This window comes from Pantherophis guttatus, chromosome 1, assembly GCF_059756535.1.
Source record: "Pantherophis guttatus breed Tessera chromosome 1, ASM5975653v1, whole genome shotgun sequence".
NCBI classification, from domain to species: Eukaryota; Metazoa; Chordata; class Lepidosauria; order Squamata; family Colubridae; genus Pantherophis; species Pantherophis guttatus.
The window spans coordinates 247,413,843-247,431,951 of record NC_142063.1 but is presented as its reverse complement, the minus strand read 5'-3'; the positions used below and the strand labels follow the sequence as shown (position 1 = coordinate 247,431,951).

The following is an 18,109-nucleotide window of genomic DNA, read 5'->3' as shown; positions in this document are numbered from 1 at the left end:
AAACAGTCTTAATTCTTTTAGACAGTTTTGGATCATAATAATGGTGAAATAATAAATGTGTTTAATATTTTAAAGTAATATACTTTCTAAGGTCCTTAAACACGCTCTTTTTTTTTAACATTAGAATTAATGATAAATTTGATAGCAGGTGGGAAAAATTATACTTCCTGTATCTTGAGCAGTAATCCATAGTTTTTATTTTAGCACTGGGGAAGATCCAGTTTCTTGCAAGTAGGCTTCTTTTCATTTAATAATATTGCTCCTTCCCCTGAAAGTTTCTAATTGCCCTCATCCAATTAAAAGATTCCTAAACACTTGGGAGGGGAAATCTTGTCCTTCTCATTTCATTGAATGTAGGTGGTATTAATTGGCTAATTACTATCTACTCTGATTCACTGTTGTAAAATAAGTAAAAAAGCATGTCTCTAGGACAATTCATTTTTTAAAAATAGCCTTCTTGTGTCTTAGAATGGTTGTGTGTTACTATATGCATGCATACAATATTCTGTGCAAAGTTCTTAACATTCCAGACACTTAGAAATATATTTACTTATTGTAAGATGACTTTCCAAGAATGTTCAATATTTAAACTGTTTTCTAAATTGTTTTAGAAGTTAATCCGTTTAGCAATGTTTTTGAACTATTTTATCTTTTTAGTAACATTATGCAATATTCATTCTTCTATATTCAGGCACTTTTTAAAATGCTTCTCTTTTTGCTCACCCAAGGATGCATGCTAACTAGAGTGTATTTATACATTTATGTTTCATCTATTGTTTAATATATTAATTAATTAATACTGCATGAAGCTCTTAGATGTTGTCTCCTTGTTCTCTATTGCATCAGAGAAAGCTATTTTGCTTCCATGTATTCTGTCCACTTGCATCTTTCCAATTCTAATAATTTTTTTCTTTTTTTAATCTCATTTTTTGCTATTGCTATAATATTGCAGTAATCCATGGCATAGTTTTGTCACTAATAGGACAAATTCTACTTAAAAAGTATATGCTTCTCCAGGGGTATCATCCAGGATCAACTGTTATCAACCTGGTACCATGCACTTGTTCAGATAGCAACATCTGTAATTTCCTAGCAGTATTTCTAGAGGATATCAGAATCCAGAATGTCAATCTGGAGTTTTGCCTGGAAGTTTTATCAAGTAGTCCATAATTGCCAGAGAACAGTGAGTGAATAGGAGACAGTCCTTAAAATTAATGGTGGGCCTGTTGAAGGTATTTGGTCATAGGCAATTATATCATCAGCTAATACACTTGCAAGAGCCGATGATGTTTTACCAGCTCTGTATTTGCATTATGCCATTCCAGCTGTTTTTACAAAAGAAGTGCGGTTTCTTCTTCAGACAATAAAGTGTCAATCATTGATTACTTTCTGCTGCATCTCACAAGCCACCTTGGTAAATCAACACCAGCTTTCCTTTCCCCTGCCCTCTTAAACTTCTTCATATAACTTGAAAAAACAAAGAGAGAGAGAAAGACTGAGATTCACTTGACTGAGAGATTCTTTTGTTCCCATTGAAGCATTCTGGCGACAGTAATGAATAAAAACATTTTAGGATAATAGTGTTAAAAATTCATTTTCGGCCCAAGATTATTTGAGCATGCTCAGAAACATGCTACAATAACTGAGACTTATGTTATGGGTCTATTTCTGTCAACCCTGACCAGCTTTCTCCTGCTTTTAGCATTCATTATTCTCGGGCTAGGTGTGATAGAAATAATTCTGTCCTTCAAGAGTCAATCATGCCATAATGCAATTTGGAAAAAAGATAATGCTTGGCTCTTGTTACAAAAAAGAATAGGATGGCTAAGAACCATTTGTTTAGTCACAGTACAGTAGAAGAGATAGATAAATCAGCCTATAGACTCTCCAGCAAACATCAAGTCTCTTCTGAGAAATTGGGGAAGGGTACAACAATAAAACAAGAAAGAGGTAACTTCAGGCTATCTTAATATTTTATTAGAATATATGATGTGCCCTACATATTTTCAAAATAGCGTGAATTGCCATCCAACATGAAGCAGCTGTGTTGGCTCCAAGTTTAACCCAAACACAATTTAAATCTATAAAACTGCACCAAATATAAACCTGATAGCTGTCATAATCTTTGTTGAAATTTTTTTTCTTTGGATTCACCAGACAAGAAAGAAAAGCATCCTTGATTGTGAAGTCCAGATTATACAATGCATTCTCCTGATGCCAAGTCTGAATTCTTTTTTGGTGTCAGATGAAAACCTTTCTATTTGTCTATGTCTATATCATCAAGAATTAGAATTTATAGATGATAGTTTATTTGTTATCAACTTTTTATGTAAACCAACTTTTTATGTAAACCACACTGTAAAATGAGTGATCAGAATAAAAATATTGGAAATAGATATGTAAACTATTTGCATCTAAGACTCCCTTTAAGGGATTTCCTATGCTTGCATTGGTTTGTAGCCTCTGTGGTTTACTCTAGCTGACTTCCTCCCTGTATCTTCCAGTAATTGAAGAAAACCTTGTCTTCCTTCTCCAGATGTTCACCAATTTCAGTGAACACTTTCTATGCATATTAATCCCTGCAATAGTTTGGAATATCAGAAATAGAGCAGCTATTCTCAAAACAGCAAGTTGTGTGTCAGAAATTATTCTTATGGTGTGGCAAGAGAAGCTTTAGGCAGCATAGGAGTAGGATTTCCATATGTTAACTGAATCCAAGAATGAAATAGCCAGTTGGATGTATATAATATACACCCTTCCAGAACTTGCCAATATATTTGGCTCCTGGTAATCAAATCTGCATATGCATTTCCATAGTTCTGCTGCATTTGCAATGTTTAACTCAATATGGAGTCTACAGAACAAACTTGAAAGTACTGTTTCCTTATGTGAAGATATACACTATTTTTTCCACTTCTCAGAAACAACTGTCTGATATCAGTATATTCCTAAACTTAATAGTGACTGGCACTCTGCCTTTTCCCAGAGTTTAAAAAAAAATACTTTAAAGATCTGCCATTTCAGGGCTTCTTGTTTTTGATGTTTGTTCAATATTCCCCTCTTTTTAAAAGAAATATCAAGATGTAAAAAAGAGTAATTTAGTCCTAAAGAGTCAATTGAGTAAATTTTATTTTAAGAGTTACTTTAACATTCCTGATTTAAAACTTCAACTTCTAATACCCATGTGTACTCATGATACTCATGTATAACCCACATGACCAAACTCCATCCTTCATTTTTGCATAATGCCTACTTAGCAACATTTAACATCTATAGTATGTATAATAATGTGAAAAAGTACACCCTATTGAATTTTTTTCCTTTTTAATATATTTCAACATATAGGCATTTGATCTTTATTTCAATGTATATTGATAGAGGAAGGGTATAAAACAAATACATAGATTATTTAAATTTTGTAGTCCATTCTGTAATTTAAATAAACATAATTGCTAATTGTATATAATTGAATATACAATTGTATAATTGTATATAAACAACATCATGAGAGAGGCTTTGGGAGAAACCAGTCTTATTTAAACCTCATTTAAATGCTTTTTGTTGTTGAAGTTTGTGGGATTGCTATTCCTAAATTGAAAGAGCGCGCTGAGGCATTCAGAAAGAAGATTATATATGTCAATAGATTTGGGAAGGAATATTAAAACATTGCCTAATAATTAACATCAATCATTCTACTGTCTGGAAGATCATCTACAATGGACAAGATTTCCAACAACTGCCAACTTAGCCAGACCAGGCCAGCAACCTGAGAGCAGAATATAAAATGTTGATAGTAGTTTCTAAGAACCGCAAAATTTCATCACGGGACATACAGGTAGCTCTCCCCAACGTGCAAGAGTCTACTATTAGAAAGAACCTGCACAAATTAGATCTATGTGAGAGGTATGCCGGAAGAAAACATTTGCTGTCCAAAGACACAACAGGGCAAGTCTAAAGTTTGCTCATTGGCATCTAGGCAAAGAACGTGATTTATGGAACATGTACTCTGGATAGCTAAGGCAGAAATAGAATTATTTGGCCACAATACCAAAAGTCATATTTGGTGGAAGCCAAAGAGAGCATTCCCCAGGGGAAAAAACCTGATACCAACTATAAAGCACAGTGGTGAAAATGTTAGGGTTTGGGGGCTGCTTTGCTTAATCAGGACCTGGGCAACTCACTATCCTAGAATTCACTATAAATTCTTCCTCGTACAGAGGTTGAAATGTGGGGCCATCTGTCAGAAGACTGATGCTCAGCCAAAAGTGACCCTTGCAAAATGGCAGTGACCCTAAACACTGCAGTAAATCCACCAAAGAAGGGCTGAAAAAAAAGAAGTGAAGGGTTCTAGAATGACCTGGATCTAATCCCACTGAGGTGACATGAGGTAATTTGACTCAAGCTGTTCACACAAGAAATCCCTCAAACATTTCACAGATGAAAAAAATTCTGTATGGAAGAGTAGGGGGAAAAAATCCCCTCCCAGTTGATGTCAAGAGACTGGCAAACAGTTACAAGAAAGGCTATATTTGAAATTATTTCTACCAAAGAGGAAAAGTAGAAGGTATCAGCGCTGAGGGTATATTTATTTTTTCCATAGAAGGGAATGGCATATGTGTTAATTTTTTTTAGTGGATAAATGTCAGTTTTTCATAGCTGTTTGGTCACATTTTCTTCCTATACTGTGTAATGAAGATAAAATATTTATATATCCATATATGTTTAAAGAAAGGGGAGGAAACTTTACATGAATTTTTTCACATGATTGTATATGTCCCCCACTTCTTCTCAAGTCTAAGGTCTGATTAACTTTAAAATACAACCAAAATTAATACTGATGCTCCTGTTAACAGTGGTAATAGAGAAGAATAGAGGAATGGAAAGGAATAGAAATATAATAGAGAGAAAAGAAGGCAGGTTGAAGTAGGTCATGCCAACATTTGAATGCCATTCCAATCAATTAAGAAAGAAACAGTAATACAGAATGAAGTTGAATGAGACTAGTGATTTCTGTTAAAGAGTCATTCTTATTAATATGTGACATTCTGGGGAAGTTGTGAAAAAGACTCTTAAAGTAAATAGATGCAAAGCAGAAATCAGGATTAGGCTAAGAATCTTGTCTCATCTCTTTACGTTTTATAACCGTCTCCTATTCAAACGAAGCAAAAGAAAGCAGTGTGGCATCTAAAATACAGAGGTCTCAGAATTAATGGAAGTACAAATTTTAGGGATTTATTTGTTTGTTTGTTATGCCACGCATCTCCCCATAAGGTGGCTCTGGATGGTTTACAAATTATAAAACAAGTAGAAAAATATTTAAAATATTAAGACATTAAAACTACACAGATTAAAAAATTTAAACTATGCTGAAGCCAGAACTAAGATACTGACGGGACGGGGATGAGTTCCTGTTATCCTGTCAGCCACCTCCAGTGTTCGGCGGCCCCCTTGGGACCCTAGGCCAACCAGCAAAGCCAAGTTTTTATAGTCTTCCAAAAGAATGGAAGCAGTTCTCACCTCCAGTGGTATGCAGGAATTATTAATCTTCAAGCTGATTTTGGAATGCTACTAACAGACGTTTTAACTTGTTTACTAGCACTATTTTTGTTTGTTTTTTCTTCTGTGCTTGCTATGTTTGTTTGATGTTTGTTACTCTTTTCTTTCCCTGTGCTTTACTTCTCCTTCATCAGAGAGAGCTGCGGGTCTTTGCTGCCGCTTAGTAGTCCCTTGTCATAAAGGAATGCCAAGGCTCACTGACCTGTCTGTCAAAACCAAAGATGTCTGGGAAATTCCACGAGAATCACTACAGTTGATCAAGAGACTGGGAAATGGGCAGTTTGGGGAAGTATGGATGGGTATGCTGAGAAAATATTTTAATTTATTTAGTCAGCCCCCAGCTATTGGGGACAGGTGAGGAAGATGGAAGGTGGAAACAAAAGTAATAGGAATCAGTAGTAGGAAGAGCAGATGTCTTCCATTACTTAGAGTAATACGCTTCTCTCTGAAAAACTTACCATTTTTTAAAAAAATTGATAAAAAGACAAGTGATGCAATGGGCTTCGTGAGTTTAGTTACTAGCTTTGACAAGCTGCTTCAGTTTTCAAATATACTAATTGGATAGCTATGCAAATATTTATTGTGAGCCTACTATCTAGAATCAAACTACTACTGAATGATAACTAATGAGGAAAAGAAGCACCTTCCATCTTTCCCTGTGCATGCAATTACTCTATGAATTATAAGTATTTCTTTTATTAATTTCCTTTTCTTAGAGAAAGCTGATGGTTTATGTTTTAACTTAACTGTGATTGCATCGAATTATACTCCACAAACTGTCGGATTGGCTAAGGATGCATGGGAAGTTGCACGAGATTCATTGTTTCTGGAAAAGAAGCTGGGTCAGGGCTGTTTCGCTGAAGTGTGGAGTGGTAAGGCAGCGAAAACTGTTCTGGTTTGGGATGGATGCTTAAAGCCATCAGGAAAGAAGCCAATTTCAGAACAAGAAAGGCATTATGAACACAAGTTCCAATGAACTAATATTATCACCTAAGAGTAACATTTGATAAGGCCCTTAAGTGGAGAAGGCTAGGCTTATTTTTCTAGTCCATACAAGCACAGAAAGAAAACATTATATGTTGTCTTCTGTGTTATCTTGTAAAAATATGCATTGTTGATTCTAGAACTGGAGATTTCCAGTTCTCAAGTTCCACCATTATTTATATGGTCCAAGATTGGGTAGAGTCCATACCATTATTGGGTGCTGGTTCATTTATTGGAGCTCTTGTTAGCATTTATAAGACAAAATAAAGTGTCTTATAATTTGGGATGCAAATCCTTTTGATATAGTAATCAAGATTTAATCTCAAACAAGGCTTTTTTGTGGACTCACCCTTTCCCTATCCCTTATAGCAAAATAGCTTCTATATGCATATAATTATTGGGGCAGTCTTTTGCTAGTTACTAATAAGTAGCTGAGTCACATGGCTGTAGCTTTCTTTCAGTATACAAACTGTCAACTCTAGAGCAAACATGAAAATGAATTCATTATATTAGTTAACATTTGTCTAGCTTTCAGTCTTTTTTTTCCTCCTTCAAAAATAAAAGTTCCTAGTTTTGGAATATTAACAAAAATAATTCCATAGATGATTATGAAATAAAACTGTTCTGAGCTGTAGACAGATCAAATCACAATTTTTTTTAGCTGATATATAAATTTTCCTATTCATTAGTATCCTCAAAATTTCTAAGCTCAGAGGAGAATTAATTTGCACAAGAGTCCATGGGATCCTTATCTTCATTTTTTACTATTATTTATATTGTAAAGAATACTATGTTGTATGTTGCTTTGACCCTTTGTGCAGTCTTTCTCCAGTAGAAAGAGTTCTTTATAATGACTTTTCAAAAAAAGTGATAGCAATGTTAGCAGGAGAATATTTATCAATACATTTCACCCTAATAAATTTGTTCAATAATTTGGAACCTTCTAATGAAGGTGAATTCATTCCCACCCCACCCCCAGGAGCTTGGTGCTATGCCTTGGCTGGGCAATAGCTTTATGAAATACATTTGCCTCACGTAACTTGTTCTAGGTCACCCAATGAGCTAAGTCATCAAGTTTTTCATGTTTGTACTCATCCCTCTTTCAACTGTAGAGGATGAACCTAACTTGAAGTAGTTGTATCACCAATGTTCTGCAGCTGCATTAGTGTTCACTGCTTCTTATATGTAACATTTATGGATTAATCTTTCCAACTTGTTTTCTGTATCACAGCAGCCTTCCCTAACTTGGTGCTCTTCAGATCTGTGGTTTAAGAATGCTGACAGTTGAAAGGCAATGCATTTGGAGGATAATCAGATTGGGAAAGGCTGTGTTAATATCTGCAAATAGCATTCTGTAGTTTAGCTCTCAGTCAGGAATGTCTAAAATTTATTTATTTATCTATCCATCTGTTAATAGGTACTTGGAATGGGAATACTAAAGTGGCAATAAAGACATTGAAGCCTGGCACTATGTCCCCAGAATCATTCCTAGAAGAAGCCCAGATCATGAAAAAGCTAAAGCATGACAAACTGGTACAACTTTATGCAGTGGTGTCAGAAGAACCCATCTACATTGTCACAGAATATATGGGTAAAGGTAAGATGAGAAGCATGTGTACTCAATAGATTGCGGAGTGCAAATTAAACTGTGCTATTAATCCTACCTTGTATTTAATTAATTGTACAATGTTTATACCAATTGACTCTTGGCTGTTAGGAGTAAAACATAAAATAAATAGTAATGCATAAATGAAAACCCAATCCCTCAAATCACTGCAATATACACTAATTAAACAATGTAGAGAAAGCATGTAGGGTGTGGCTTCTAGAATTCTTTATCTTTTAAAATGTAATTGATGAACTAACAAGACGGTGACATAAAATAGTTTTTGCAGCATGCAGAAATTGACCACAAGCTATCATTTCATTAAATGTAAACTCTTAACTATAATTATATCTTTTTCTTAACTAGACTCTTACCGTCAAACCCATCTTTGTAAGTAGCTTGTATGTTTCTGTGTTAGAATATAACAAGCAGATAATTTTTTGACAAAGTGTCCTATGTCAAATATTAAAATAATGAAATAATAAGGCATTAAAACATGCCTCTAGAATCCTTTCCAACTCTTAAGCACCATTGCAGTGTAATAGTTATAATGAGTAGAAAGAAGGAACATAAGGGTTAGAAATTACCGGTAAGATAAATAAAGGTAAGGAATAAAGAATTAAGATTTCCTTGTAATACTAGAAAGATCTCCATAACTACACAAAAAGTTTTATTGCCAACAAAGAACTAAAACTACTTCTTTCTCTTCATACCCTTACCATTTTAGTTGCTTACTGAAAGACAACATAAAATCTGTTTGAGCTGCAATATCCAAATTCTGATTTATTCCTTTATGAAATCCTTCCACTTGTATATTTTTTCTTGTGCTTCATTCTGAGTAAAAATCTAGCACAGATTTTGTTTGTTTTACATCCCAATTTTAAATTGTTGAAAAGAAAATATTGTTTGTGTGAGTAAAAAGAATGAATGTTCCCTCATATATTAGTTAGGAGTTTATATTGGACAAGAACCTTAATCAAATGTTCATATATTCCTGTGGTCATAACCATTTGCCTGTTGTATCCACATTTTCAAATACCCATGGTTTGAACTTCAAAAATTGGCATTGTCTCTTTGACTGGAATCACACAGATTTGAGAGGGCTGAATGGAATCTAAGGAATCTAATCTACAGACAGCAAAAATGACATTTTTGGAAATTATTGACTGATCCAGATAGAATTGTTAAGGCCTTTCCAAACAATACCATTTCACAGTTATTTCATATTTCAGTATTTTGTGAGAATATCCACAACAATTTTATTTTTTTATTTCCTTTAGTTTTTTATAGCTTTGTGATTACCTTTCACAGAAATATTTTAAGATGCTCAGTTTTCTTCTTTTCCATTCTTCTGATTCTATTTGACAATTCATATCAGGCTGTTATCACAATATCTTAAAATATCTATATATTATTGCATCTTACTCTCCCTTAAATGGCAAGGGTTATTGATTTCCACACCCTAAAGTAATTATATCCTGGCTTCATGAATTTGCTGAGCTCAGCACTGCTGCATGATCAAGCTACTTTCTCCTTCCAGAAATGCTTAAGTAAGCATTCTGAACTTATTCTTTAAATATATTATCTACACAAAAGTTCTGTGCAGATGATAAAGTGGTGGGAAGAGTTCCTTTTAATGATTTACCCATGACTGGGCACTGCTGCTTCTTTAAATAATAATGTAGAACACTTTGCTTGTCCTAATAAGGATTCCTCTTTGTTGTGTTTGCCTTATGCAAACTGATATTACAGAATGTACTTTTTTTTTTCTTCAGCTGGTACTTACTTCACACAAATCAGTTTTCCAGGAACTTTATCACTTCTGTTCTTCATTGTGGAGAATTATTTTTGGTTAGGGGTAGAATAACTATATTGGGGGGAGAGGGGGAGAACCTGAATCCAAAGCTATGTGGAACTTAAGCCTGCATCTAATGGTGCTTTAGATAAAGGGTAGCATTTTCTGCTCTTTTCCATAGTTCAGTAGTGAATCGCTTGATTTCCTAAGCAATGAGAAATTGCAACAGTGTTTTTGGTAGGAGATCATCAAGAGGCAAAAATTTCCCTGTGTATGCAGAGGGAAGTGGGTAGCAGAGGATAGAACCAGATGGATGGACTGGTTAAAGGTGCCAAGCTAGTAAATAGAAAGCTTGGATTCTGGTCCTTTCTTGCATCCAGCTGAGTGACTTGGGCTATCTCAGCCTTAGAAAGAAGGTAATGAAAAACACTTCCAAAAATGTTGCCAAGAAAAAACTTCAGGAACTTTCCAGACAGTTGCCAGAAGTTAAGAATAACTCCAAGGTACTCCCTCCTCCCAAAAGGGGAGGGGGCTTTTAAAGTGTATTCAGCTTTAATCACCAAAACCAACACACTCTAATCTCTTAACATAGAAATTCAGGCATCACCCATATCATTATATCATTTCTGCACTTCCTGGCATCCATTGCTAGTCCAAAAACAAATTTAAAAAGTTTGCCTCATTATCAAACATGTTCTACCTCTGAAGTGGGATGATATATTAAATCTGCTGCAGCTGTTGATGGTTTGCTGAAATATTTTGGCTGCACAGGGAAGGTGGAATCACTGAAAATTGCCTTTGGGTTAACCCTAGAATTCAGTAGGATTTTATATTAACCTGACATTTTCCATGACTTTAATCTTTAATCTAAAGATTAAAGATATATGCAATGAATAAATAAGTAAACACGTAGTACATGTTTTCCAGAGTTACAGTCCATAAAATTATGTTGATAAACTTTAAATGATTGCTGGTTTTAAAACTTTGAATTATATTTGTATATGGAGATGGCTAAAGAATTATTAATACACCATTGGAAAAACAACTCTATACCTCATACATATAATTTGTCATCATATGAATAAGAGATTTGGGGAAAAACAAAAAACAAGGAGAAATTGAGTTCTTTTGATCATGAAATAAATTCCCAGCTTTCCCTTAATCCCCATTGCTTGGGAGGAGTAAATTTCTATTTATTATTATTGTATTAACACTTTATGAATGTAATTTTTAACTATTTTGAGACAATCAAATATTATTTAAGATAATATTTTACAAATAAAAAAAACCTATTTTTATTTGTATTGCAGGAAGCTTGCTTGATTTCCTAAAAGATGGTGAAGGAAGAGCTCTGAAATTACCAAATCTGGTAGACATGGCAGCACAGGTAAATATAAATATGTCATTAATCCAAGCTATGCATGTGAAAGCAAGTTGTATTTATTAACTAGTGTATATCACGTATTGTGAATTAAACAGGTTGCTGCAGGTATGGCTTATATAGAGCGAATGAATTACATACATAGAGATCTGCGTTCTGCAAACATCCTGGTGGGGAATGGTCTAATATGCAAAATTGCTGATTTTGGATTAGCAAGATTAATTGAAGACAATGAATACACAGCCAGACAAGGTAGGATAAGTGGCTAATATAACCATTGTTATATTGTACTTGTGAGTATTATGTGCAGAAAGACATACCCAAAGTGGGTATCTTTCTGATGCATATATGTTTTAAATATAATCTGCATTTAATGTTTGAGATAAAGAATTGTTATTGCCAAATCCGCTGGATAGAAAAGTTATGTATCATTATTTTATCCATGACCTCTCTGGCAAATTTGGAAATAGTAGTCTTCAGCAAAACAGATTACAATTAGAACAGCTTAATAACTCCAAACATTTAAAAGAAATAACTTCAAACATTTAAGCAACAGAAATAATTGATTACCAACTTTTGTGATCAGTAGTTTCTGTAAATGGGAGGGAGGGACCCTCTCGTTTAAAAAAATGTCTGCTGCCTTTGAACACATCTCAGAATAGATTATCTCTCACAGTGACTTCACTTTTTAAAAAAACAAACATGAGGAATCCTAATTATTTATACTATTAAATACTAGGTCTTCATAGATTGTTGGCCAATTATGGCTTCCACAAATGGAACTAAGTGATTTCCTCTTCAAATAAAGTTAAAATGCATTGATTGTATTCTGGAAATTTACCCGTACAGTATGAAATAGAAAATCTTTTCATAATGAAAACTGTAATCAGTTTGAAAAACTATCTAGGTATATTGAAAACAATCATAGATACACTTTTAGTTTTCTCTTCTTATAGTATTATAGAATTAAGTATTTCTCTAAATATGCTCTTTATATTTAAAATACAGCAATCAAATGCTTTTCTGCTGCTCATAGTAACTTAATTCTAGAGGCTCTGGCACGCATTCTCCCGTCCCCCTCCCCACCCCCTATGATTCTGTCACATAGATTTTCCACTGGGGTACAACTAGAGGACTGATTGTTTATCTAACTAGCTAGTGTTCCTGTAGGGTTTTGACATGCAGGAACTGAAGACTGGCTGGGAAAATGTGATACAGGCTGGCAGTAGCTTCTAGAGACAGGAAGTACTCACCCCTGTGAAAAGTTGAAGACTGAATTTCAAAAACAGACTTTTCTTTTTCTTACCAGTATTGTGTACTTGACATTAACTGGGCTGACTTCCTGCCTTTTCCATCCCCCAAAAGCTTTCTTGAATCCCTGAAGACATTACTAAAGGAAGCAGATGGTGTTAAGATACCCATCCCCAGTTAATTTGCAGGACATAGAATTTTGAGTTCAGTCTGATTCTTTTTGTATTGATTTCTAACAGCTATGCTGACTATAGTTGAGAGCCAATAGGATTATCAACGTTATTTTCCATAAATCATAAGCAAGAGATGAATGTACATTGGCCAATAAAATTATTTCTGAATTCCATCTTCATTACCCTGCCTCATCCTAGATAAATAATTGATCAAGTCATGTTAAAATATTTCTAGATGTTTCCTAGAAAGGCTAAAAGGTTATAGAGATGGGATTGAAGGATTAAAGTATTGAAAGGCTATGTGTTTGTATAACACAAAAGGGTTAATGAAATTTTCAGTGAGTGCGAAAACAACTGGAGTTAGCTAAAACAGTGGGAACATTGGATATATTCTGAGGATCTGCTGTACGTTAGGCGCTTGGAATTTCTTTGTGTTAATTTAAGCTATGTACAAATTGTCATTTTGGGGGAATATTACAAACAGGTTTCTCCTAACACTGATACAGTTATAACACGGTTATAGTAACTTTGATAATGACAAACATAAAGGAGGAGATGCTTATGTTTTTTTGTCCTGTGTGTGAAATGGCAAATTGGTAGATACTGTTTAATAAAACAGGAAGATTTGGTATAGATGGAAAAATGCTTTCCCAAATGCTTATTTGGATGATCTCTACACATATTACTTGGTTTCTATTGTGCTAATATAGCTGTAGGCCAGACATGGGATTTCTAGTAATTTCAATTAAAGCCAGACGGTAGATAATTCAAAGAACCCTCCATAATAAGAATGTACAAAGCATTTTGAATTCAAAATGGCCATCTTGACAAATGAAATAAACCACTTTGAACATAAAACATGTTTCAAGCAGTTTTAAAATCTTTAAAGCACTTTAGAAAAGTTTCATGATCAAGAGAACTTTGCTTCAAGCTTTCAAAATGTTCCAAGTGCAGGTAATCCTTGACTTATAACCACAATTGGAATCAGAATGTCAGCCATTGGGCAAAGTGGTCATTAAGCAAAATGCCCACATGACTGCTTCAATCAATGAGCACAATCCTGGCACTACTGGTTGCAGTTGTTAAGCAGTAATCCAAGCAGATAGAGCTAAAGAGCTGCTTGCCGATTTCAACTCCCTATATCTGTGATGGTGAACCTATGGCACACATGCCACAGGTAGCACATGTAGCCATATCGTTGGGCATGTGAGCTCAGCTCTGGCGCGCATGTAAGCACCGGGCAACTGATTTTGGGGCCTTTTGAGCCCACTGGAAGTAGGGAAACAGGCTGTTTCCTGCCTCCGGAGGGCCTCTGAGGGGGTGGGGAAGGCTGTTTTCGCCCTCCCCAAGCTCCTAGAAAGGCTCTGGAGTCTGGGGAGAGAGAAAAACAGGCCTACCGGGCCCACCAGGCCATTACGTGCCAGGAGTGGGGGGGTCGCACACGCATGCGCAGGGGCAGGGCCCATAGAATTATGGGTGTGAGCACACGTGCCCGCGACCCTCCCCCCCCCTTTCCTGGCACGCGATGGCAAAAAGGTTAGCCATCACTGCCCTATATGCATGCAAGGGAATTTCTTTGAAGCACTGCAGGAACAAAACTCAGATCTTCAGGTTCTGAGCTCCATTTCTGCAACTCACTGGAGACTTTCCTTTCTCTCGATTGATTTTCTTGGGAGGCCGGCAGAAAAGATTGCAAATGGCAATCACATGTTCACGGGATGTTTGGCAACTGGTCATAAATGAAAACAGTACCCAGCCATGCACTCTGGTCATGATCATATGATGGTGGTGGTGCAACATTTTGCAGTGGCCAGAAGTGTGTATTATAGGCCATAAAGCATCCATTTTGTGGTTGTCATAATCTGGACCACTGTTAAATAAATGGTCATAAATAAATAGTCATAAAGGACTATTTCCCATTTCATGTTCAAAGCAGTTGTTTCACATCCAAGATAAACCATTAGGTGCTGCAAGAAGATCGCATAGACTGACTGCAAACTACAGCATATAGCAACAATGGTACATTGGAATATCTGCAAGAAATACTATCTGCCTGCAAGCAACTGGTGGTATCACAAAATAAATCAAGTAAATTGAAAATGAAGACGCTAAATTGTTCTGGTGCTTTAGAACTCAAACACACAAAGCATCTGCCACATAAATCCCCGATTTAACGATTATCAATAAAGCCAAACGTCTGGATAGTGGGCATTGCAGTACTTTTAGATGGCAGAATAGAAGAGAAAGAATTGGAGAAGACAACAAAATACAAAAACCCTGCAAATAAAATAGAGTGACTGTGGCAAAGGAGAGCATTAACAATAATAGGCACTTGGGTACAGTCTCCTAACTTCTGGGGCACCATTGAACACCATTGGCATTGACACAATCACCATCAGTCAATTGCAAAAGGCAGCTTTATTTGGAACAGCTTACATCCTGCAATGATACCTTTAACACCATTAAACAATAGTATCTGCATATCCGAAAGATAGGCAATAAAAATGCCAAACCCAAACATCTGGCTGACTGTGCAACCAGCCATAATAAAGATTTAGAGCTACATCAAAACACTTCAAAGTCTAACAGTTGGAGTGTAATGGGGCTGTAGACTTAATAATCAGGAAAACAATTAGAATGCTTAAGTAATTGAGCATTTAGATCGTAGAACATAAATATGGTTTCTATGAATACAAATACACTACTTTAAAGTTCTACCTTTCCTTTATTTGAAAATACAATCATGGCTTGAGAATTGTAGAAACAGGTTAGCATTGTGCTCCAAAAGTTCAGACTTCAGTGTCAGATAAAAAGGTTTGAATTATGTTTCAAATTGGGTCATTTATTAAAATATAAGACAAGGTTTTTCACAAGAAGGTAGTGAATAATTTTATTTATTTTTCATTCTCATGAATTATGTAAGTTTATTAGCCATTAATTCACAATGAAAGGCTTACTGATAATTTCTGTTGTGCCTCAGGTGCAAAATTTCCTATCAAGTGGACTGCTCCGGAAGCTGCATTATATGGAAGATTTACAATAAAATCTGATGTTTGGTCCTTTGGGATATTACTAACAGAATTGGTAACAAAAGGGAGAGTACCATATCCAGGTAAGAGAAAAATACAAATTAAAGAAAAGAGAACCAAAGTGAAATCAAGCATTTTAATTGATAGATCCAAATAAGTGATAGATTCATGATATTTTGCATGAAAAACGCTATCTTTGACTATTTCAGGATCCTGATCATTTAAGATCAATTACATAGAGCACACATGACATAGCAGTGGTGGTTAGGGGTTCATGTCCAATAAAACTTCCATAAACATTGGGAAAAAATCCATTTTCCAAATAATACAAATTCAAATAAAAATTATATTGCAACCCTGCTCAGATTATATGCTTTACATCTCTTCAACATTGTTTATATTTCCTAGGTATGAATAATCGTGAAGTCCTAGAACAGGTAGAAAGAGGATACAGAATGCCATGTCCTCAAGATTGCCCAATCTCTCTACATGAGCTCATGATCCATTGCTGGAAAAAAGACCCAGAAGAACGCCCGACTTTTGAGTACTTACAGGGTTTCCTGGAAGACTACTTTACGGCAACTGAACCCCAGTACCAGCCAGGTGATAACCTGTAATTTGGGGTGGGCTGCGCAAGCCAGTTACCAGGTGTTCCATTTGCAATTGACATAGGTTGAATGGTTCAAGGCTGTATCTTAGAGCACCAAATATACTGAAGCCAGAAGATGAGAACTTCTAAAACTATGTGTCCTAAAATTCTGAATATCTTCTCCGAACAGAAAGGTGAACACGTGGGGGTTTTTTTTCTTAATCAAAGACTTTGAAACTGCATTGTTTTAATGTTATGTAAACTGCAAAATCTTTGTTCACTGTAAATAGTAATTCAGTGCCAATAATTTATCCTAGTGCTTTCCTTTTTTAAAAAAAAAATGCAGAATTATGTGATTTTAACTAGTTTTCTCCTGATTCAACTAAAGTATTATTTTCCAGAAGTGGCCTCTTTTTGTCTACATTTTTTCATGTTCTAACAAAATAAAATCAGGACCAGTGTTTGGGGGTTTGGTTTTGTTTCTTTTATATATAGAAATATGTAAAATATATACATACCTGTATATATAGTCCACAGGTGCTATAGCTAAAGGAAATTCATTTCAGAAACGGATTCCATAATGCTGAAGCACCCTGAAAGATTTCCCTGGGGACATTGAACACTGGTGATGATTCTAAAACCGGTGACTGAATATTTGGCTTTTGCCCAGCATGACTTTTTAAATTGGATTGCACTTTTTGGTTTTACTATATACCCGTAGGTTGTTGTAAGTTTTGATTTTTCAAAACTCATGTACAACATTTCAACAACATTTGCCAAGTGTGTCGTTTGATTTTGGGATTAGAATTAAAGCAGACTTAATTAATGAAAAGTACCCCTGCCTGGACCGGAAGGTTGAAACTGCAAGTGCTTTTGTGTATCAAAATATGTAAACTGAATTTTCTGATTTTTTTTTTAAAAAAATAATAAACATTGTAACCCCATGCAATAGTCTCAACCTCATAGCCTTTTAGTCATATCGAGATGCTTTTTCATTCATCAAGCTCAGCTAGAATATCTTTTCTGTGTACCATTTTCCATCATTATATAGGTGTTTTAAATGTCCTGTACTGCTAATGAAATTACTTTCAATATGTCTGCAAGTGTTTCAGTAGAATTACTATGCACTTCTTTTCTGGGAAACGAGAGCAGTGGGATGCACAAAAATATTACTTCTTCAATTGTCTCTATCAACCTTGAATTCTTTCCTTCTTTCTTTCTAACCAAAAAGAAACAAAAACCCCAGTCCTTTCTACTTCTCTTTTAAGTTTTTTTAAAATAATGCTATGAACTTAATTACATTTTGTTATTGTTTTATTTGCAAGTTTTATGTTTTTTAAATGTTTAACTGTCTTAATTTAGTAATTAAAAAGACCATTTTACATTTGGATTTTCGTTGATTTGTTTAAATTACAGCCAGAGGTAGAGTTTGTGGTAGAGGAGGAACGTCTACGGTTATTTGGCTATTGGGCATGGTTATTCCCAGACACTGTGTGACTTATCTGGATTCCAACTTTAGAGGATGTTGAACATTGTTTTCTCTGCTATTATTCCGGAATTACATCTTTAATATTAGATTGTATGTTGTCATGAGATGGACCGGGAGCATTGGGTAGAATTTGTGTAAGAGAACAACAATTAACTGTGCACAACAATTAACCTGGAAATTCCTTCCCAAAAATAGTTGAAGTAAACCAATGATAACGTAAGATAAAGAAGTATTCTTAGAAGCAGTCATGCAAATC

General features: G+C 35.1%; 1 protein-coding gene across 33 annotated transcripts in view; it reads left to right on the top strand.

The window, feature by feature from the left end:
- FYN (FYN proto-oncogene, Src family tyrosine kinase) overlaps window positions 1–17,754 on the top strand; it is a 120,327-nt gene extending 102,573 nt beyond the window's left edge. For 14 of the 33 annotated variants that reach the window (XM_087882657.1, XM_087882662.1, XM_087882652.1 and 11 more), the window contains 6 exons: window positions 6,273–6,428; window positions 7,958–8,137; window positions 11,252–11,328; window positions 11,421–11,574; window positions 15,727–15,858; window positions 16,184–17,754. In XM_087882657.1, coding sequence (XP_087738783.1) covers window positions 6,273–6,428; window positions 7,958–8,137; window positions 11,252–11,328; window positions 11,421–11,574; window positions 15,727–15,858; window positions 16,184–16,392 — 908 coding nt within the window. In that variant the 3' untranslated portion in view covers window positions 16,393–17,754. Of the gene's footprint in view, window positions 1–5,690; window positions 5,856–6,272; window positions 6,429–7,957; window positions 8,138–11,251; window positions 11,329–11,420; window positions 11,575–15,726; window positions 15,859–16,183 lie in introns of all 33 variants that reach the window. The other 19 variants (XM_034409185.3, XM_034409187.3, XM_087882644.1 and 16 more) reach the window with 2 other exon arrangements.
- The last annotated feature ends 355 nt before the right edge of the window (window positions 17,755–18,109 follow it).